This window comes from Hyaena hyaena, unplaced genomic scaffold, assembly GCF_003009895.1.
Source record: "Hyaena hyaena isolate Hyena2069 unplaced genomic scaffold, ASM300989v1 scaffold_34, whole genome shotgun sequence".
Lineage (NCBI taxonomy): Eukaryota > Metazoa > Chordata > Mammalia > Carnivora > Hyaenidae > Hyaena > Hyaena hyaena.
In genome coordinates this window covers 4,628,644-4,652,135 of record NW_024080665.1, presented here as the reverse complement: position 1 = coordinate 4,652,135, position 23,492 = coordinate 4,628,644, and the positions used below count along the sequence as shown (strand labels likewise).

Sequence of the window (23,492 nt, the reverse complement as noted above, 5' to 3'; positions counted from 1 at the left end):
GGCTCAGTCGGTTAAGCTTCCACCTCTTGATTGCATCTTAGGTCATTGATCTCATGGTTCGTGAGAGCAGGCCCCACATTGAGCTCTGCGCTGACAGCACGGAGCCTGCTTGGGATTCTGTCTCTCCCTCTCTCTCTGTCCCTCCCCTGCTCTATCTCTCTCAAAATAAATAAACAAACATTTTCTAAAAAATAAGGTATTTTAGGGGCGCCTGGGTGGCTCAGTTGGTTAAGCGTCCGACTTTGGCTCAGGTCATGATCTCATGGTTCGTGGGTTCGAGCCCCGCATTGGGCTCTGTGCTGACAGCTAGCTCAGAGCCTAGAGCCTGCTTCGGATTCTGTCTCTCTCTCTCTCTCTGACCCTCCCCTGTTCACACTGTCTGTCTCAGAAATAAATAAAACATTAAAAAAATTTTTTTAAATAACATTTTACAAGTCCTACCAAAATACTATAAATCAGAGAAGACTCTTTACTGTCACATTATTAAAGAGAAAATAAACAAGAGACACCAAAATGTTCAACAAAAGAAAAGCAATTAAATAAAAACTGATAACTTTTTTTTGTTTAAGTTTATTTGTTTCAAGAGAGAGAGAATAGGGGACAGTCAGAGAGAGGGAGAGACACAATCCCAAGCAGGCTTCACGTTGTCAGCACATAGCCTGATACTGGGCTCAGTCTACCCCTCCCCGGCAAAGTTGGACTATCGCTGGCCTAATTTTCAACATAAAAAATACAACATCTTTATAAAAAAATTCTATTTATTCTGCCTGGTGATAGGCGATTTTTAATACCTCATAATTTTTAATACTTGCCATATTTTTTATAATAAACATAACACATTTGTGAAGAAAACACATTTCTATTAGGTACACTGCATACATGGTGCAAGAAAGGAGACGTAACTGTCTGCAATTTGTATCGTTTAGTCTAAAGATTATATTAAAAATTTGATTTTGAAACAGCATGAATGGATAACATAAATAATATTTGGGTAAGCAGTTAAATAGTCCATTGCCAAAATGTTAAAAGTTCCACTTCCTTGAGAACCTGACAATTATTGGAATCCTCTGAAAATGTAAGATTGCTTATAGTTTTTTTTCCTTTTTAGGTTGCTGCTGTTGATCTTCTGGTCCCTGGAGTTGGGGAGCTCTTTGGAGGAAGCCTCAGAGAGGAACGATACCATTTCTTAGAGCAGCGACTGGCCAGGTAATGATCAGACCTAAAAGAAACAAAATTCAGAGACTGAGGATGAGGCACTCCAAAGGCCGTCTTGGCAAAGTGACAGAGAGCAGCAGTGAATGAGCCACAGCACCTGACTGACCTGGATCTCCGATTCCCTGTGGCCTGGAACAAGTTGTTATATGACCTCTCTGAGCTTCCCTTTCTTAGTGGTTGGAACTGTTAGGTGAAATAAGGCCCATAGTGACATTTGCCCACTCATTTGTATATCTCTCTCCCTATAGAAATTGCTTTAAAATTTTTTTTTAATGTTCATTGATTTATTTTGAGAGAGAGAGAGAAAGAGAGAGAGAGAGAGAGGGAGAGAGAATCCCAAGCAGGCTCCACACTGTCAGTACAGAGTCTGATGCAGAGCTCCATTCTATGAATCGTTTGATCATGCCCTGAGCTGAAATCAAAAAGTCGGATGCTTAAGCAACTAAGCCACCCAGACACCTCAGAAATTGCTTTTTTAAAAGTTAATGATAGAAGCCAACCTTAAAGCTTGTCCTTCATTTTTTTGCTCTTTTCTGTGTACTTTTTTATTGATTCTAAATTATGACTGGGGACATAAACAAATACTCCTATAGGGAGATAAAGACAGACTCTGAATCAGGGAAAAGATAAAGCTGGGGGAAGAAAGATACTCAAAATACCCACTAAACCAACATTTAGAATAAGCAGTTTTCCCTTCCTCGGGTTTTCTGCTATGTAAGGGTCTTGATTAAGCTATTTGAATAACTCATTTTAACTTGCTGCTTGAGACCTAGAAATGAGTCCATAAAATACAGAAAATGTTTTGGAGATGTGAAGTGGAGAATTGTGTTTCTAATCGAACTCCTATGTATACGTGGTCTGCCAACAAACCACAATGACTTCCTAAACTAACCAAGGTTATAAACTTCTGTTTTCCACGGTCTCCACTTTTGCTATGCCAGACTTTAAAAAAAAATAAAGTTTTTCCCATGTTGAAGGCTTAATCCCACTCTCCTTCCTAGTCTCCAGATAATACTGGGTTTCATGGTAAAATGGAAAAGCCATAATAGTTTGAAAATATCCTGTAAAATTAGTCATTTGTAAGTTCTTCTTTTCCTAATGGAGAAATGCTTAAAAAGTTGATATTTTTTCCAAGATCCCAACCTATAAATCTGTGGGGTAACTTGGTTTTGTAATCCTAGTCATTTGAACTGCTCTATTTGGTTAGGGTCCAGGAGAAAGGGGATAAATATGTTCTGGGAGGCTTCTTTTTTGTGAGTTAGACCCCTAATTCCTTACTACTGTAATGTTAGAAAGTCCTGGGAAAATTGTGAAATTGAAGTAAAGGTCAAACTCCTTAGATGGAAAGAATTTTAAGATTCTCCGGGTTTTTTTTTTTTTTTTAAGCACAATAAAAATCACACATGGCAAGAAACCTCATCTGTTGAAAGATTAATTGGTCTGTTTTCTTTGCTTGCTTCCTTCCTTCAGGAAACCCTTGCTCATACCATTACATGTGTACCTAATACCTGATTATATCCCAATTTATGTTTCCTAATGAAATGGTTATATGTGTTTCCCTATCTCAGGGATATATCTGTGACTTATGTTCATGTTTTCTATATATGTGGTTTTTTCATAGTTTGTATCACTTCAGATGCACTGTGATCCCACACACTTTTTTAAAAGACTGAAATTATTTTTTTTAAGATTTTATTTTCAAGTAATCTGTACACCCAGCCTGGGGCTCAAACTTAACAACAGCAAAGTCAAGAGTTGCACATTCCACTGACCAAGCCAGCGAGGCGTTAAAGGGCTAAAATTAATTTTCATGAGAACTAAGACTTTAAACTTTTATTAACATTTTCCAAACTGGCCAAAAAATGATCTTCAACCATATTCTGAAGGTAGAATCTATAATACTATTTCACTATTACAGAATGAAAGGTATGTCTTTGTGTTCCTTCAGTGTGCCTCCCAGTCCCCATAATTACAGTGCATTTCCTATGTCAGAGGATAGTAAGCTCGTCTAAAATGAACCCCTTCTTTTGGGATCTGGACTATACTTTCTATAGCATTTATCATCTCTACCACTCACGTGATAATACCTTAGACTACTGGATACCTTAGCTTTCTTACCATATTAAAGGTTCAGCTTCTCAACTATAGTGCATGTTCTCTGAGAGCACACGTTTTTGTGTATACTTCTTTATAAAGAGCACTTTGCATACAACCTGGAATAATTGTTTGGTGATTATTATTTTTATCTTTTGCCATTTTCTGAAAGAATTTTGTTATTTTCCTCTTACAGATTAAGACTAACAGAAGCCTACCAATGGTAAGAATGTGACCCTTAATCATTCTTATTATAGCTGTTTGGCCTGATTGTTATGTAGGTTTTATGTGTATTCACAAGGCACTGTGAAAGATGTTAAGAAAAATGAATAGGTAGGTTCTCAGAAGAGTATTTATTCCCTTTGAGTCCTGGAAAAATAGTAATGATAGTGGCTGCCATTTATTTCTGTTATTGTGTGCTGGATAACTGTGTTAAAATTTTTAATTATATTTTCTTATGTAATTATCATAACACCCTGTGAGTTGGTTACTCTTCTTATCTCCTTTTTATTACTTCTCCAGACCTAAGGCCTAGAGATGTTAACTAACTTAACCAAGAGCACACAGTTAGACACATAGAGCTGGGGCTTTTTTCCTAACCATTATGCTTCAGTTTCTTCATGTGTCAAATTAAGGTTTGAGCTAAGTGATCCCTAAAGCCTGTAGAAATCTGTGCTACACAGGAAAGAACACTTGTCTGTATTCATACATTTACTTCTTCAGAATTGTTTCTGCAGACCCTTTCTGTAAGTACATTTGAATACATACAAATTATGTACTTATATTTTTATAGTAGCTTTCCTTCAGAATCTTGGTGTAATAATACCAACAATATTATTAATTCTTCTGCTGTCTTCAGGAGAAGGAAGGGTCAAATTATACACTTGACTTTTGAAATACCTAGATTGCAGAATTGCAGAAGCCTAAAATGATGTTCAGGTCATGACCCTTAAATGCCTTATTATTTACCAATAGTGACCTTAGGCATATTTAATCTCTCTGAGTCTTGGTTTTCTTGGCTCTGAAATGGAATGAAAATATCAACTTAACAGGATTATTGTGGGGATGAAATGAAATAATACAGGGTAAGTAGCTACCTAGCATAGAACCTCAGTAAAAGCTAGCTTCCTTTCCCCTTTCCTTCCTTTGTTCTCATTCTTGCTGTTAGGTAGATGAACCTGATTGAGCAAGCTTATGTATTTTGCCTTTTTTTGTCTGTCTACGAGAGAATCTTCATAGTGTGTAAAAGCTAGCTAAATACAAATTTTAATTGTTGGTTAAATAAGTTTAGGCCTTATTGGTCTTTGTTAATCATTTCAGTACGATTCTTGTCCCAGCTAAAGTTTTCAAACTCTTAAGATCTCTAAATATAAATATCTTGTTATTGGAATCGGCTTCCTTTTATCTGGTAATCACAGTATTTGAAAGGTAGAAGGGATTTTAGAAATCTTCAAGTCTGCGATCTCTACATTGTGAGTAACCATCCCAGGTGTCTAAAGATTTTACTCACTTCCTATTTCTACATGCCTTATGCAAATAACATCTATAACTAGTTCCACAAATTTTTGTGCCATCTCTTCTGTAACCTGACTACCCTAGAATCAATTTAACAGCAATCTAACAAATACATATTCTTTTGAAAACTTGTTTTTTTAAAAGTGGATTTTTCTGTTTATCAAAGCAGGGGCAAGAAAAATGCTACACACTGAGTCCATCTGCTGAGTTCAGTTTTCAGCCATTTATTCCGGTGTTTTGGCATCGATGTGTGAGAAATTTAGAGTCAGCTAAAGCTATTGCTGGACTTTTAACAGCCAGTCCAGATCCTGCAGGTGTTTGTGGCAGGTGGTTTGATAGGCTTTTCATCTCATTTTCTAAGTAAACCAAAGTATACCCTGCCCCCATGCCTTGTAAACTTAAAGTTAATTCAGCTACCAAACATTTACTCAAGACTGTGCTTTTTCCATCATTCCTGATAGTTCTTACTAGTCTGAAGCTTTATACTAGATACTCCTGTTCATTGATCCCTCACTTGGTGGTCACTCACCCAGTTGCAATTCATCTTATATTTTAGAAAGATCCATATTCATTCTTACTTGCCTAAAATACCAGTACATGTGGTCATTATTACTGATAGTGGGTAAATAGGTTTTAGTCTCTGTGCCTGAGGAACCAAATGACTACCAGCTATGGCACTTAAATTTTATTCTGGAAGTGATTTTACAGATCATTCAAGAAGCAATAAAGAAATCTCCCACCAAATTAAAGTCTTCCGCCTTCTCTTCCTCTCTTAAAATAAATTTGTGACAAGCTGGTGTATTGAAATTTGAGTTTGAATCATGACTGCACCATTTTCTAGCCACATTATCTTAAATGGGAATAGAATTAGTATGGATAGGTTTTGGGGGCTGTCTAACCTTCCAGAAAAATGGATCTGGACATCATATACTAGGTTTGAAGCACAGGACTAGAAATTTCACTCTAACATTCAAGAGTATATTTTTATGGCTTCACACCATAAATCTTCATGGAGTAAGTATCTACTCCAGAGCAGACAGTGGAGATAAAATGGTTGAATAAGGCACAACTCCGACTCTTGATAGAGCGTACAGTCTAATACAGAGGGATATCGTTCTATAACATATTGGGCAAAACTCTTCACTCCTCTCTGTATTGAACAACATGATTTTAGTAAGAAAAAAAGCACTAACATACTAAGAGATAGAAGAATATATTTTCAAGAAAATTAGTAAAGTTATTAGAACAGTTTCTGTAGCCTCATGAGGCAAGTTTTCTGTATATAAGTACATAAATGACTTAAAAAGGATCAAGTGACCAAAGCATATGAATGCTTGACAGGAATACTGCTATTTGAGTTACCTTGGACAGTTCATTGTAACTTGTCCTTCACCTGTCTTTGGAGGGAAAAGATTTGTTTACTACAGTCAGGTAAATCAGGGTGCCTGGGTGGCTCAGTTATTTGAGTGCCAGACTCTTGATTTCAGCTCAGGTTAGGATCTCCTAGTTTGTCATATCAAGTCTCCTGTTGGGCTCTGGCTCTGACAGCATGGGACCTGCTTGGGATTGATTCTCTCTCTCTCTCTCTCTCTCTCTCTCTCTCTCTCTCTCTCTCTCTCCCCCTCTCCCCCCCTCCCCCTCCTTCCCTCCCTCCCTCCCTCCCTCCCACTCCCACCTGCTCTCTTTCTCTCTCAAAATAAACATTTAAAAAATGATATAGATGATAACAAATGATTGTAAAATATTTTTGAAATGTGAAGTCCTATCATGGCATCTGATACAATATAGCATCTATATGTGATGATTCTCTGTTTTTCAAAATCAGGTATCTGGACCTCCGTCGATTTGGATCTGTACCACATGGAGGTTTTGGGATGGGATTTGAACGCTATCTGCAGTGCATCTTGGGAATTGACAATATCAAAGATGTTATCCCCTTTCCAAGATTTACTCATTCATGTGTTTTATAGCTGGAAGACCAGGTAAAGAAAATTACCCTGTGCCAGAAGTACTGCATGTGAATATGCAGACAGGAGAATGCACATTTGAAGTGTAGAAATGCAGTTTCAGTAGGTAATTGTCATGCCCTAAGATATAACCTATGAAAAATAGAAGTGATCATGATTTTCTTAGAAAGTTGAAAGCAATTCATGGAAAGATGAACTCTCTCAAAAAGAGATACTTGCAGCAGGTAGAATCTCAAAATCTGTTATGTCAATTAAGAAAAAATGAAGAAACTGAACTGTGGTCTCAGAGGTCCTTTCAGATTCTTAAGACGAGATGAGAACATGTGTTTTACTTTGTCTTTAACCATTAGAGCACTGCCCTTTGTGACCTCTGAGAAACAAGGAGCTAAAAATAAAATGTTGGATCTTTTCTCCCTTTCCATTTAACCTATGATAAATGGCCATCTTATTCTCACTGCTTTACTAAACATAAGAAAATATTCTTTTGGGGATCTTATTTGAGTTAATACTAAGCTACTGTTCTGAACTGAAATCTTTTATCAGACTGGATGAGAAAAGTCCCATTTAATAACTGTTGATCTTTAATTATAAAAACAGCAAATGAAATGTATTAATTACTTAAACTAATGACTGTTGTGTTGTAATTAGTTTATAGGAGATGTTTATAACTTCTCTAATAATAAAATAGATTTTTGATACTAAAATATTTTCCAAAAGAAAAATACAGTTATATTTTTAAATTCCATATGACCTTTCCACAGTGAAAAGTGGAAGAAGGTGTTTCAAATGCAAGATGAGCATGCAAATATAGCTAAACCTGAAGGACGGGTAATTCTGGACTCAGAAAGCAACATCGGCTATTAGAGTTTTAAGAGGATTGCTGATTTGGAAATTTGAGACCTGACAACGTAGCACTTTATGCGTATGATTTGGACAAGCCACTTACTCTGTATGAGCTCATGCATCATTTCCTCAGAGATGATACAGTTACATGAAAGTGTGTGTGTGTGTGTGTGTGTGTGTGTGTGTGTGTGTACGCGCGCGCGCCCGCACAGACTTGAAACGGTGAAATACTACATTTTTTTTTAACTCTTTTAGTCTTCATTGAGTTTTACATATCTATGGACTTACAGGCAAATTGTATGCCCAGTAGAATTTGTATGTATCAAATAATGGTAAATGGCATGCATGCCTAAATAGTCAATTTTCTGCATCTCATTAGATAACTTATCTGAGGTTATTTCCCGATGAGTTTGTATGTGGACTTTATTTTATCCTAACCCAAAGCAAACAACTGAAAAGAACTGCCAAACCTTAGAGCTGGAAATCACAGAAGTCACTAAGATGTTCTCATGGCCCAACTTTTGCCTGATGCACAGAGACCCTATATACCTGGGCATGTACTTCTTGGCAAAGACCTTAGGATCCCACAAAACATCTCATTCCATTTCTGAATCTGTCTTGTTGGTAGCTTTTGCTGAGCTAAAATCTTCTTCCCTAAAACTTTAATCCGCTGGGCTCAGATACCAAGTTTAGGGCAGGACAAAAGAGATAATTAGAGCTTTTATAAGTCTTGCCTCAATCATGGGCTAGAGAGATAAATTCATTTGTTTGTTTAACAAATATTATTTGAGCTTATTCAGTATGCCAAGAATGGGGCTAGGGGCTAAATAAATGATAGTGAACAAGGCAGAAATGATCCATGCCTTCATGGAATTTACAGTCTATTAGAGAAGATACACAATCAGTAAGCAAACAAATGTATTTCAGAATATGACTTATGCTATAAAATCTTATAAAGAACAGGGCAAGCATAGATAAGCTTGCTGGAGAAGGCATCTCTGAAAAGGTGATATTTAACCTTAGACCTGGAAGATAAATACAGAAACCATCTTAAAACATTTGCAACATCAGTCAGTATTGATTTGACATTCAAGTCTTGATACTGTATTAATTTTGGGAAGTGAGAATCAGAGACACTCACAGACCCCCAACCTGGAGGCACTACTATTTTCCAAGGCTTTCGAGAATCATGTGTCCAGTGATTTTTGAGGAATCAGATAGCATTATAATGTTAACATGATGGTAGGGCATCAAAAATAACAGTAATAGAAAGAACAGTGAATCAGAGAAACCCCAGGCACTGATCCCAGAGCCACCATTGATTTAGCTGGAGAGTGTTAATCTAGGATGATCATCTTTGTACCCTCTAGTTACTTCACCTGCAGAACTATCATTTCAAAATAGGTCAACTCTAAGGATTCTTTTTCTGTCTCTTAATCTTTCAGGACTATCTTCTGTGCTGGAGATAGTCACTAATAATGATGGATTTAGAGTCTAATCTTTACACTTGATTTTAGCACATATCAGGTCCCCAAAAATGTACAGTGAAGTCAAATCACTGAAAGTTCTGCAATAGACTTCAATGTGTTCATTGTGTGCGTGCATGTGTGCAACAGAGAAGGCCCCCCTCAAGTCAGCAAAGGTTCTTGCCTTTTTGATCAACTTCAGCAATGTTTCCCACCTTTCATGCCTACTCGTTCTTTTCCTCTACAGTTGATCACACAGTGATTATCTGATTGAAGCCAAACACTTGCCACTGATAACAAGCCTCAAAATTGACATCTTTGACTTGGTACTTTTATTTTACTGATAATTGAGTAACAACAGATCCTGGTGTCAAAGATCATGAAAATGCCAAAACTAAACTTGCTGGCAGGGCAGACAGCATCTACAGGGAAAACTTTAAAATGGCCACTTGTCAGCTGCTATATGAATATCCAAATTCTTCAGATAAGCAGCATTGTAGAATTCTGTGTAGAATGAATAAAAGTTGAGGACTGCCCACCCTGTGGTAGTATTCTTATAGGGCTTAAATTGTGAGTTAAAAGGTGATTTGAGGCTGTTAACTTTTGCTTGAGTAACCAGTTTCCAGTGAGGGGAAAAATCAGATTTTTTTCCCAAGATTTCCAAACATCACCTCAAAATAGCAACCCCAGCCACCCAAGAAAAAGCCTGTATATTTTAAAACTTAGAAACGGTTTTTCCATCATTAATTTCCATTCTCATTTCAAATTTTTAATTAGGTGGGAAAAGATAGTTACTTTCCGTTTGACTGTCCTCTAGCCTGGGGAGGTTTTGCTTTTACTTTCTCATTCATTCATTGATAGATTTTTTTGGTCTCACAAGAACTTAATTGTGTGTGATCCATTCCAGATTTAGACATAACTCTCCCACCATCTGACCCAGCCCAGAGACTGACTGTCACAAAACAGCAGAGGGACTGTTTGACCTGGTGTCCCTCCAACAGTATCTGCCAGAAGCGTCCCTCTACAATGTTATACATTCATACTCTCCATAAATTGAATCTAGACATTTAAGCATGACTGAACAGGCATTGAGGATGCCATTGGTGAGATGGATTAACTCTACTCTTCTTTAAATCTCTTGTTTCAGATAATTATAGATGAAAGATGCTTATTTGGATTGGATTGCTATTTATTCATATATTTATTTTAGTAAGTGGTGAGGCAAGAACATAAAAATGCAGAGTTGAAAGACAAATTGGCCTGGATTGAATTGATAAGAAATGCGTGGGGCTTGTTGGCTTCTGATCAATATTTGTATTCAGTCTGCAATCTAAAGTATGTATAATAAAAAGAAAACAGGTGGGCGTAATATCTGACTATACTTTCTTCCCAGTGTGTAGTCCAAATTAAAATAAAAGGCATTCAGGACAAAAAATAACCTTAATCACCTGACACGAAAATGATTAATGGGACTTCCACAAGACAGATCTCATTAAATCATGTCCAACACACCTCCAGAAACCCAGACATTCTGCCATTCCCGGAGTCCTGACCTACTCCTCTGATCAGCGAGGGTTCCAGTTAGCTCTTGGGCATTCTAGTTAGCTCCAGTTTGGTTTGGAGTCTGGTGAATTTACAGCCATTATTAGCACCCTGTGTGGGAGTTTCCAGGGGAACTTTGTAAAGAAGTCAGGAGTTTAGGTGGTTCTTAAACTGTCATTCAGGCAGCTATTGAATTAACATAGTTCATGACTCTTTAGTAACTTTGTGCTACATCTTTACTGTCCATAATTGTTATTAGTAATATGACTATCAGTTGAACATTGCTTTACAGTTTATAAAATTTTTTAATGTATCCACAATGCATTATGGACCTTGTTCTTCTGTAGCTTATGTGCCTCACATTCATTTGATTTAATAAAAGATTAGTTTTGGGGACCCTGGGTGGCTCAGTCGGTTAAGCATGACTTCTCAGGTCATGATCTCACGGTTCATGGGTTTGAGCCACGCATCAGGCTCTGTGCTGACAGCTCAAAGCCTGGAGCCTGCTTCAGATTCTGTGGCTCCCTCTCTCTCTGACCCTCTCCTACTTGCACTCTGTCTCTCTCTGTCTCAAAAATAAAATAAAACAAAATTTTTTTTTAAAGATTAGTTTGTTATGAAGATTGGTTATTAGGAATTCCTAATATCGAGGGAGAGTAAGATTGCAAATAAAGTTTACCACTCTTAGCCTCCAGAGAAACTGAAAGCACAGAGCTTATGGTAACCAAAGAATTTTGCATCCTAAGCCCCAGAGTTTAGTGGACATGTCGCAAACACACACTTTGGCCTCTGTTTTCCTTGTTTTACACAGAGGAAAGAGACTTCACAGTGTGAAGGAAATGACGGTTGAATTTAAATGCATTCTAATATAAAGAAACACAATGGGGGTGCCTGGGTGGCTTAGTCGGTTGAGCGGCCGACTTTCGCTTAGGTCATGATCTCGCAGTTCGTGGGTTCGAGCCCCGCGTCGGGCTCTGTGCTGACTGCCAGCTCAGAGCCTGGAGCCTATTTCAGTCTGTGACTCCCTCTCTCTCTGACCCTCCCCTGCTCACGCTTTCTCTCTCTCTCTCCTAGAAATAAATAAAAACGTTAAAAAAAAAAAAGAAAGAAACACAAAGTGGAATAAAGGGCCCTGGACCCAGCGGTGTACTTAGACTTGCTGTGTTTCATTTTTTTTTTAATGAGTTTATGCTCATATTTGCCTTACTTACCTTACTTTTAGATTCATCCTAGAATATACGTGGAAAGATAGATGCAGGAACTTTGGTGGCGATTATTAATATCCTCTCCCAAAGTGATCAACCTTTGATATGTCAAGATGATGCTCTGAGAATAGAAACATGGTGGGCCCATCCAGCACAGGTTTTTTTCTTGCTACAGATACACGTATGCACAGCTAGAACTGTATTTTACAAAACCTGGGCCATTTGTAGCCGTGACTCTTTGACTTACAACCTTCTCTGCACACTGGTTCAACAATAACTGCTTTGCTCTTTTCCTAGGATCCTGGATATGAAAAATCTCTTAAAGATCATATTTCTTCCCCTGTGGTATATAAACTGCCCTTTCTTATATTTTCCAAGCTCCTGGTAGTTTACCCACTCCCTGTACCTTTGGTGAATAGGAGGAGCTCTCTCTCCTTGGAGAACTGTGACCTGATGATAATACTGAAACCTGCCTCTGTAACAAATGTAATAAGAAACACAACAGCACCATTTCTTCTCCCCAGCCTTCTCTTCTCCAGGATGGACTGTCCATGGCTGCCCAGGTGGATAATGTGCCCTTCTCTACAGGGCTGTCCCCACTAGGTCATTCATCGGGCCTTTTTCTTGGCAGAGGAGTGCTTCCCTCCACTATGCACTCAGCTGCTACCCAAATATGCTGTGATACCAACTTTGATATTAGAAGAGCCTAAAAGTCTCCAGTGCCTCCTTTCCAGCTGTCTTACAGCCTCTAGTAGTTGCCTGTGTACATAACTGCTGAGGAATCTTACAGTTTCAAAATGTTCAGGGCAATCCCAGCCCCCTTCATTTGGGGATTGCAAAAATGGATTTGCGTCACATACACATTTGTTCTTGAAGAACATTAAGTTTTTTCACTGAAGATCTCCACCATTACACATGATCTTTGCAGTGTCCCAAAAGGTAGGAACTCATTCCTGTACAGTTAGGCTATAGCTGGCCAGTGATCTCTTTAAGTGTGATTTCCATCTTCTACATTCTGAACTAAAGGTTTTCACATCAGGAAACTGTTGGGTCATGTTCCTGCCAGAAACTGGTGGATGTTTAGTGTCTTGGAAAAGGTATTAGACAAAGAGAGAAAAGATCTTTTTTTTTTCTTTCTGTTGAGAGTGAGTGTGTGTGCGTGCATGCATGCAAGCTGGGGAGAGAGGGAGAGAATTTCAAGCAGGCTGCATGCTCACCACAGAGCCTGGAGACCAACTCGGGGCTCATTCTCACCGTGAGATCATGATCTAAGCCGAAATCAAGAGCTGGACACTTAGCCCGCTGAGCCACCCACATGCCCCTCTGATTTAAGTCATGACGTTCTACTTTTGAGCTGCAGAACCTTGTGCAGGTGATTTTACCTGTGGGTTTGGCCAGCACCTGCAGAGTGAGGGTAGTCCTTCTCTTACAAAGTGTTGTGAGAAACAGAACTGTGCAAAGCACTGCACACATGTAAGATCTCCTGAGGGAAACCCTTTCAAAACTCAGTCTGTATCAACTAAGATACCTGTTGCACATTGAATGAAATATTTTACAGCCATTAAAAATTATAAGAGGAAATGTGTTGAAAAATGTTAAATAGTGGTCTAGTGACCAGTAGTGTAAAATCTGTGTACATGGACTAGAAGCATTGGGGAAAAAATGAAATCAGCTATTTCAAGGCAGTGGAATTGAGTGACTTTTTCTCTTAAAACTTCTTTGGTGTATTCAGTTCAGTTCAGTAAACTTACTGAGCACTTACTGTACCAGGTCCAGTGCTGGACTGCACACACACAGTTAAGGGGGATATATACCTTGCCTCAGGGACCCCTATTGCGTATGGTCTTTGCTAGGGTTATTTTGAAGAAGAATCACCAGCGGAGCTTATTAAAAAATTCAGGGGGCACCTGGGTGGCTCATTGGGTTAAGCATCCAACACTTGATTTGGGCTCAGGTCTTGATCTCACAGTTAGTGAGATTGAGCCCCGTGTTGGGCTGTGCTCTGTCAGTGTGAAGCCTGCTTGGGATTCTCTCTTCCTCTCTCTCTCTTCCCCTCCCCTGCTTGCACACACATGTACTTCCCCCCACCCCCGTGTCTCTCTGTCTCTCTCTCTCTCTGTCTCTCTCCCCCAATAAATAAATAATTATTTTTTAAAAATGCACATTACATTGGTCCTGCCATAGAAAGTCTGGTTCAGTAGATGGAACAGCCCACATTTTACGTATGTTAAACAGTCACCCTGAGTGATCCTAATGTATGTGGTTTAATTCCATGCTGTGAGAAAGTTTCAGTGAGGTTTTAATATTTTTACAGTAAAAGGTAATACCCAAATCTGCTCATTGAAGAACATACTATTTTTGATTGTTCTGCCTGCATCTTTGGCCTGGTTTTTATGCCTCTGTATCAAGGAGGGAAAGCCAGCCCACAGAGTGATGTTACTCTTAAATCCATGCAGCGTGGAGCCTACCACACCTCTTGGCCTAGATCTTTTTCCTCCTTTTCTCGTCCACCGCCTCACCCGTGTTTTCCCCCTGTGCATCTATGTCTCTCCCACTCTGATTCCTGCAACGTCCAGTAATGTATCAACATCCAGATTCTCCCACTTCCTTTTTCCAGCCTACTCCCCTCCCCCCCCCCATGAGATAGGTCAGTGTTATTGAAACAAATATCTGCTGTACTAACTCGTTCTGGAAGGCTCTTATGTATGCTTAGTATTTCTGAGAAAACTTAGGAGTGGGTTATTCATTGATCACCAACCACAAAATTACCATGTGTGGAAACTGGAAACTTCTGTGTTTTGGTGCTTGACTGTCATTTAGCTCTTGATTAACTTTTTTCCATTGGGTTAGCAGCCCTCAATGGATTGCTGTCCTGCCCGTCGAGTTGGAGTATACCCTGCATTCTGACACAGCAGTGCTTGTCTCCACATGCCTGTGGATGGGCTTGTGTGGCTTTTCCAGGCTACACACCTGTCACCTCTTAGTCACCCAGAATCAAAATATTACAGCTCTAATCACACTATCTGAGGCTGGGAGTCTTTATTTCAGGAGGGGTGATGCTCCAAAATGCAGCTAGGATTTCTATATTTTCACATGTTTATGTTGCTTGTACTTCAAGACACCAATGGTTGGACAATGCCTTCCAGACTCCTTTCGTTATGCTCCCTGAGCACCACATGCAAATCCCAGCCATATTACTCTGCCATTTGTCTTCTCTGCCGGAACGAGAGCTCCGAAACACAGAGGAGAGAGAGCACATCCATCTCTGTATCTGCAGTGCCTTGGAGAGTATCTGGCACATAGTGGGTACTCATGAAAAAACTCTTGAATGAATGCATTAGGTGTTATTGAGGTATCAAAAAAAAAAAAAAGGAAATATGTCCATCAGACAACTAGTAATTACTGAAACTAATAATTTATCTTTAGGAGCTGTTAGTGAAGGTGAGTTTCTAGGGCATCTCTCCTGGTGTTGCTTCTGGAGTATAGTAACTAGACTTCTCAAGAACCTCGCTGTACTGTTTATCATTACATAACCAGCACTTACCCATGTCCATGCACACAGTAAGTGCTCAGTAAATAACAAATGAAGATATTTGATTGATGGGAGAAATTCAGAGCAAGTCTCAGATGAACTCAGAGTTGCTCAGATTTTCATTTAGTGTTCTCCAAATCTTGCTCTCCAAATCGAGACAGGCTTTCTGCCTCCAAATTGAAGTAGCTACTGCTTGCATCATTAATTAAGCAAATGTTAATTAATGCTAACTCTGTGCCTATCTCTGTGGGGCACCCCTAAATATGCAAAACCTGAGAGTTGAGTTTCATTTCCCATACATCTGGTTGATAATTTCTCTGTGTTCCCACAATCTTTTGAACATACCTCTTATTATAACATTGTCAACACTCTACTGTAGATCCCTCCCTACCTACTTCTCTCCCCAGAAACACCCTGAACTTCTTAAGACCCTGGTCTTACTCATCTCAGTGTCTGTATGCTGAACTTATGGTAGTAGGTTCTCAGAAATCCTTCTTGAGAATTATATAAGGACATAAATGACCTTTCCTAAGTAACATATCGTTGAATATATATTTTGCATTTGGATGGAGTATATGCCTTTCTAAGTGTTTTCATAGTTTCAGATGATACGTACTGGGTAAGTCCTGAAAGAAAGTAGATTGATTTTCATGCCTCTCACAAATACTTGGTGAGGCATCAATTTAGTTATCAAACCCATTCCTCCTCTGAGAATTCCCCCCACCCCTACCCTAGCCGGTGGATCCCAGCAGACACACTGGGGACAGGAGCTTCCTTTGCTGACTCTACTGGCAGTGGATACCTGACCCAACACGGGCCAGTCATTTTCTCTTGGAAAAGTGGGATGGAGAACACTAGAAAGTCTGGACTGGTTGCTTGAACCAGGAATACATAAACTTAGGAAATGTAGAGCAGCCGTGTGCCTGAAGAGACAGAGAAGGCAGTCTGCAGAGAGCAAGAAATGAAACACATACTCAGAGATGAAAAACCAGATGGCCTGTGAGAGACAGACACACACATACAAACTGGCTGCCTAGTTTTTGCTATATTTAGTCTTCAGTTACTAACCTTCCCGAGGCCAGATTATTTCAACTTTTTCTTGGGTTCCATGGGATGTGCCTCATTTTTTTACCAATAAATTTCCTATTTGGGCTTAAGCAAATAGGAAATTTTTTTACCAATTTTTTTACCAATTTGGGTTCCATGGGATGTGCCTCATTTTTTTACCAATAAATTTCCTATTTGGGTAAAGATACCTTTAGAACAGGTATCTGCTTTTGCAACTAAGAGAGAACATTAATACACTATCTGACTTATGGAAAGAATTCTCATTACTTTTTGTTGTTGTTGTGCTTCCATTACCTTTAGTCACACCCCCACATTATCCCAGAATACGTGTTAATCAGGAAATTATTTAGATGAGAAATTCCTCATCGATAAGATGCCATAGGAGGATCAGTGACTTCTTTGCTTTTCAAGTTTCTTGATACTCTAAGTCACAAAAACAAATGAATGGACACTTATTTATGGGGGAGGAGGGGGGGTTGGACAAATATCAGACCTTTTTTGAACTACAAAATTGGATTAGAGAGGTTTTGAAGAACCAATACATTTGGCAGCTTCCCAAGACATCTATTTTTGAAGAATCTTAACAGAAATGTGTAAGAATGGCCTTTGTCATGAGCCTGAGCTGGGTTTCAGACTAGCCAAAACTGCTGACTGTAAGAGACTAAGTAAAACACGTGTGCCTAGACCATCTCAGACCCTGCTGTTGTCCGGCCATAAACAAGGAAAGTAAGATAAAAGATTTTGCTCTTCAGAAACAGTTCCAAATGTGTTTAGAGCTTTGTGTACCATATTCATTCAGCCCTGGCATGCCGCACCCTGAATCTAGTCCTCACTTAAAATAATCATTTTGAAAACATGCATGGAAAATAGGGAACTGGAAACTGCTAAAATCATCATTTGGTTGAGGAAAATTTTTTCTGAAGAAAATCTGAGGGCTTTTTCCTAGAATGTTATGAAAACGTTAAGTTATAATAATTACTGCCAACATATTTCTAATCACTCTAGGAAAAGAAAACAGCAACAAATAAGTTTCCAGTCTTTGCATAGTCAACACTCTGGACCTTGGAGAAGCCTGCATGTAATTTGACTGCAACTACTTTCCTTTTTTAGTTAATTGTGTTAAATGTGCCTCATAATTCCTAATCCCAGCGGGGCTGTCATTTAGAAGGGGCTGGGGGGAAGCTGTTTTAATTCTGGCTTTTGTTTCAGCCACTAAATGTAATAGCACATGATTGTTGACCCAACAGTAATCCAGTTAAAAAACAGTCTTCAGAGTTACTGCATCATCAAAATTAACCCTGATTACATCAAATTATGTTGAAAACAGACCACAGCTGTTTGCCCTGTTGAAGCAACTGCTTGAGAGCTCATCCAGAAGATCTGTCTGGGTGTCAGGAAGATACATTTTGTTTTTTATTTTTGTTTCTCCACACACATGTAGGAGAGGAACGCTCTGTTCTTCCCAGGGTGCTGGTGGGAGCTGAAAAGTCTGTGATCCTCCAGAATCCGAACTCTTCTTAATTCCAAAATAGAAGAAAATCTGAGACCTTTTAAGGTTTCGGTTTTCTATAGGAAGGTTGTAAGAAGAAGGAAATAGAAATCTATCGAGTATTGCTCTTGTCAGCGGAACAGAAATGGAACTTAACTACAGAGAAGGATGTCGGGACCTCTTGCCGTAGGCTGCATGCAGGCGTGTGCTCAGGCTGGCTCACACCAGCCCGTGAGTGCAGACGGTGGTGAAAAATTTTGCAAGCTGGTTGTTAAAAAAAAAAAAATAGCATTATTAAAATTAAATAATTTAAAATGGAAAGTAACAAGAATCGGAGAAGACGGAGACAGATTGGAACTCTCACACATTGCTGGTAATGTAAAATGGTGTAACCACTTTGGGAAACAGTTCAACCATTCCCTAAAAAGTTAAAGACACGGGTCCCTGACGGGCTCAGTCAGTAGAGCATGCAGCTCTTGATCTCGGGGTCATAGGTTCAAGGTCCATGTCGGGTGTAGAGATTACTTTAAAAAAAAAAAGTTAAGCGCAGAGTCACCCTACGACTCCCAGGTATATATACCCAGAGCAGTGACAATGTAGGCTCACACAAAAACTCGTACACATATGAATGTTCACAGCAATATTCATAGTAGCCAAAAAGTGGAAACAACTGAAATACTTATCATCTGAAGATTGAATCAATAAAATGTGGTACATCCAGTCAATGGAATATTTATCAGCCATAAAAAGAAAGAACTGATGTATGCTACATGGATGGACCTTGAAAAGGTTACAGAAAGTGAAAGAAGTCAGACACAAGGCATGGATTGTAGGATTCCAGTTATATGAAATGTCCAGAATTGGCAAATCCATAGAGACAAAGTAGACTAGCGGCTGCCGGGGGTTCAGATTAGGAGACTAAAGAGTGGCTGCTAATGAATATGGAATTTCTTTTTAATAAAAGAATAAAAATGGGTAATAAAAATGGTCTAAAATTAGATAGCAATAATGGTTGCAGAACTCCAGGAATATACTAAAAACTACTGAGCTGCATACTTTAAAAGGGTGACTTTTCTGGTATATGAATGATACATTAATAAATTATCTCAAATTACAATTAAATAAATTACATGGAAAACAAAGGGGATAAGTAACCAGGACTATCAGTTACTAATTCACTACATTTTACTATTATCTCTGCTTTTGGTGTTTTTGTCTATTGTATCTTTATTTTGGAAGTACTAAATAATGATGTATTACTTGAGCATCCCTTTGCTGTATTCATAAACATAAAGTCCATAGCTTGAAATTGGTCAGGGAGGTAGGGAGGGTGTTGTGTTTGCACCACAAAAATTGTCATATAGTACATATCAAGGCTACTGCCACTACCACCACCAGGGAGCCAGCTTTTAAACATTTATCAGCACATCACTGGTTGTATGGATCAGACAACCACTTTGGGTAACTCTGGTAGAAATAGCTAAATGAGATGCTCTCCAGTGGTCTTTGGATCCCCAAGAAAACAAAGACTAGCAAGTCTGCAAAGCCACTCTTTGTGCATTCAGCACAGAATAAAACGGCATTTCTTGCACCTGCTGGAAGAACTCACTTGGACTCAGGAGACATGATTTCTCCTGCTTTGTTAGGATTGTGTGTGGGTCTAAGGCGCTAAGTGGTAGAGCCCCTGTAGTACTGTCACAATGAGCCCAGATATCAGATAAATCACAAATGATTTAATTCTTAGTCCTGGAGAGGAGAGTATCTGGGGAGTCTGCACAACAGCTCCAGGGTTTGGAAACCAAGAGTTACCACAGTCACTTCTCTGGAGATGGGAGTCAAAAGGTCTAAGGAACTATTGTTTTTAGAATCTACCCCAGGATTTCAACCACCTGTGAAAGTAAAACTGCATAGGATTACCTCCATCTGCTCAGCGCCTTCCATGAGACCAGTCCCTGTGGATTTAAACACTCCAGCGACTTACAAGTACCTTCACAGATCCTGTTCTCTGGTGTGGATGGATTAGAGACTTCTGGATGCTCCAGGAGTCCGCAGCTCCCACTGGTCATCCTTTAGGGGTGTTTGTTGTTATTTTTTCCTTCTCAAAGCATTCAGTGAGCGTTGATTATGTGTGTGGCACCAGAGGCTTTAGGGATACAAAAAACGAGGAAGACATGGCCCTGCCCAGGTATTTGCAGTACAGTGTGATAACCTATATTTATATAGGTGCAATGGGAATTCAAGAAAAACATGAACAACTATGTGGAGGAGTGGGGATGGTGAGTTTTAAGGAAAGGGGTCTGGTCATATGTTCAAGATCCAATCTAAAGTAAAAGTTCTCTCTGAAGGAAGTAAGGGGGCCATCATGCAAAGTATGGTTTGGAATACCAGGGCACACTTTCTCAGGGACTTGACAAGTCTTTGTTCCTGGGAGAATATAATTCCGCAGCATGATCCCTGAACACAATAATGTACTACCCTCACCAGTGGCAGCAGAAATGTTCCAGAACCCTTACTGCCCCAAAGCAATTAGCACAGGTTCTAGTTTTTCACAAAGGAGAAATTGGGAAACTGGACTTGCTCCAACTTTTCCCATAAGAAAGTTTATATCCAGAATATCTTCCACTGGGTGTAATGTCAAGTAACTCCGATTTTTAGCAGCTGCAGACAGGGAGGAAACGACACTATTAGGTCTTCAGCTGCACCCCAAGCCCACTTTCAGATCTCCATCCCATCCAGATTCCAGAAATTGATTTGAGTAGGTAACAGTAATTCGATGGAACTAAGTGAGCTCAAAGCATCTCAGGGTTAAAGTGGCATGCACCTCCACATTTGTGAGAGCCCAGTGTCCTAAGAGTCACCAGCTGAGGTGGCTCAGCTGGCCATGGTGACCTTAGCAAGCAGCACTCAGCTCTGAAATTAACCTGTCAACTAAATTGAAGGAGAGACAAGGCAGCACGGCTAGGACACAAACATCCATCTCCACCCCCGGTCCAATCACTGACGTCAGGCTTGGCGTGGGTGGTATTAATCATGCCAGCCTGGTGTGCAGTTGAGGACAGCTCTCCTTCCAGCCCTTCCAACCCATTCCTGGGACTGTTCCATCAGCCATGCACCTGCCGCTGGCCACAAACCCTCAACTCACAGACAGGCACGGATGCAGGCTTTTGTTGACGACACTCAGAAGCCAGAGTACACCCTTTAGAACCCAGGTTTGAGTGGGGGAGGTGCGGGGGCAAAACCTCGTTCCCATACTTTCTTCCCAGGTGTGCAGCTCTCTAATCTCTGCAATGCTTCCTCCAAAGAAGCTCTCACCATGAGATGGTCATTTCCTGAGGATTTAATGAGAATATAGAATTAATGACCCAAAGCACTCTTTGCAGCCGGTCATTAATTCCCCCCAGGAAATACCCGTGGTCTTTAATCAAAATTGCCTGAATTATAGACTAGTGATGCATGTCCTCACAGGTTTGGGGGCTGTGGTTGGGGGGCTGTCATCCCTACTGGTTCCGATAGATGGCGCCTATCTTCATGTAAATAAACCACTCCTAATTCGTTTTCTGTTTCTCACCAGCGAAAACCAGAGGGCATTTAAAAAAGGAAAGGAAGAAAGAAAGAAAGAAAAGAGCATGCAGTGGAGAAGACTTAGTGAAGGCCCCAACAGGAATGTTCTGTTCGAGGCCTGTCCCCAGGCCTGGCACACATCTGTGGCTTGGAAGACTGAGCCACACCAGTGTGCAGCCAGAGACCTCAGCAACGGTCCTGCCTCCTGTGTGCAGTCTGAGCTGGGTGCTAGCAGCTGACTAATGAGAAAAGTGGGGTGGGGAACAAGCAAGAGCGCTCTGAGAAGAGCCCCTTTCTGTAAGTTTTGGAGAAGGAAAGGTATGTTCAGAAAAGCCTTCCTGAAGCATATACAAGCAAACTATCCAAAAGTTTGCTTTATGCTCCTTCACGTTTACGAAAGACCTACATTACTACTTGTTTTGCCCACCAACAGAGATTCGAAGAGAATGTTCGCCTTTAGAAGATGGTAATTGCTTCTTTACTCCATTTCAGCTTACCAAAAGGTTTCATGGGAACACCACTTTTGGGTTGCAGGGGTGGGGGGAGACCTGTACTCTGTAACTGCTGTATTTCAAGGCCCCTCCTGTCATTGGCCACAAAACACCAAACTTCTTTTCCACATGGAATTGTAAGTGATGGGAAGGAAAGAGTCTCTTGCAAAACCACGTAAGCCCCTCAAGAGCTTCTGGTAGAGTGCAGCCCCACGCCCAACTAACCATTGCTGAATTTGCTCCCGGTCTGCCTTGAATCATACAACTATCAAAGGATATGTATTGGAAGACTACTCTTCTAGGGAAAGATGAGGCATATGTATGCCTGACTTGCATCATGCACCTTCGGCTGCAAACAATCCGTGCAGATCTCTCAGACTGCAATCCCTGAGACTTGGCACCATGACTCAGATGTGGATGAAGTCAGAATGATTGCTTTATTTTGGTTGGGAGTCACCGCCTCCTGATTGATTTGGCAGGCTTGACTATTTTGGTATTTGTCTCAGAGTTTAAACGTACTTAAGCCAGAAGTTAAAATGGCCATAATTCTAGTGGTGCCCCTTCAATGTGGTATAAGGATCCCTAAATCAGAAAGCTAAGGCACCTCCGATCCCAGCTATAGCCTGATAGTTCTGGCTTTACATTCTATCCAGGAGGATAGTGAAATGGTGGGTGTAGGGGACTGATTTCTACCTCTCATGACACTTAGAAAAGCTAGCAGATAGTAAAGGATTTGCTTTTACAAACTGATTAAAGTGAATGAACTTTCTCCAACCCAGGCAAGATCTGTAAAACCAGAATCATGTGCAACAGCTTGAAACAACTAGCTTCACTACAGAAACTGGAAAATGGACAAAATAGCCCCTTAGTCTAACATGGTATGGAGACTATAAGATGCTTTGTCTCCTACTCATCTGCCCATAGCATACTTCCCTATGGATTAAATGGATTATGATCCACTTCTCAGAGAAGCTGAGGGAGGACCTACCTTTTAAAATCTCTCCTAAAGATAGTGAGTTGAAAAGAGCCCATACCAAAGATGGGTTTTTTTCTCTTCCACCCTACCCCTGAAGTACTGGGGTTATCAAATGTGTGCTTACACATATTTTATTTCAGTAAAGCCTCACCACAACACAGAGAAGTATCTTCAAATTCCAATTTTTTAATGTTTGTTTGCTTAGAGGGAGAGAGAGAAAAGCGGGCAGGGGAGGGTCAGCGAGGAGGTGGGGGGGGGGGTTGGGGGAGGGGGACAGAGAATCCCAAGCAGGCTCTGCACTGTTAGCCCAGAGCCAAAGGGGCTTGAACTCATGAACAGGGAGATCATGACCTGAGTCAAAAATCAGGAGTCAACGGCTCAACAGACTGAGCCACCCAGGCCCCCTGATTCTAATTTTCATACGAGCTCCAGAGAGCTTTTATAACCTGTGTCAGTGAGATGGAACTCTGAGAATTTTGACCCCAGTTTCTTGTTCTACAGCACCTTGCCTTCCAATTCACTGTGAAA

The 23,492-nt window shown here is 40.1% G+C and overlaps 1 protein-coding gene across 6 annotated transcripts in view; it reads left to right on the top strand.

Annotated features, from left to right (window-relative positions):
• NARS2 (asparaginyl-tRNA synthetase 2, mitochondrial) overlaps positions 1 to 10,469 on the top strand; it is a 130,045-nt gene extending 119,576 nt beyond the window's left edge. For 3 of the 6 annotated variants that reach the window (XM_039228761.1, XM_039228758.1, XM_039228762.1), the window contains 3 exons: positions 1,109 to 1,206; positions 3,506 to 3,532; positions 6,650 to 7,212. In XM_039228761.1, the coding sequence (XP_039084692.1) occupies positions 1,109 to 1,206; positions 3,506 to 3,532; positions 6,650 to 6,794 (270 nt within the window). In that variant the 3' untranslated portion in view covers positions 6,795 to 7,212. Of the gene's footprint in view, positions 1 to 1,108; positions 1,207 to 3,505; positions 3,533 to 6,649; positions 7,213 to 7,552; positions 7,819 to 10,007 lie in introns of those variants that run through there. The other 3 variants (XM_039228760.1, XM_039228759.1, XR_005527790.1) reach the window with 3 other exon arrangements.
• The last annotated feature ends 13,023 nt before the right edge of the window (positions 10,470 to 23,492 follow it).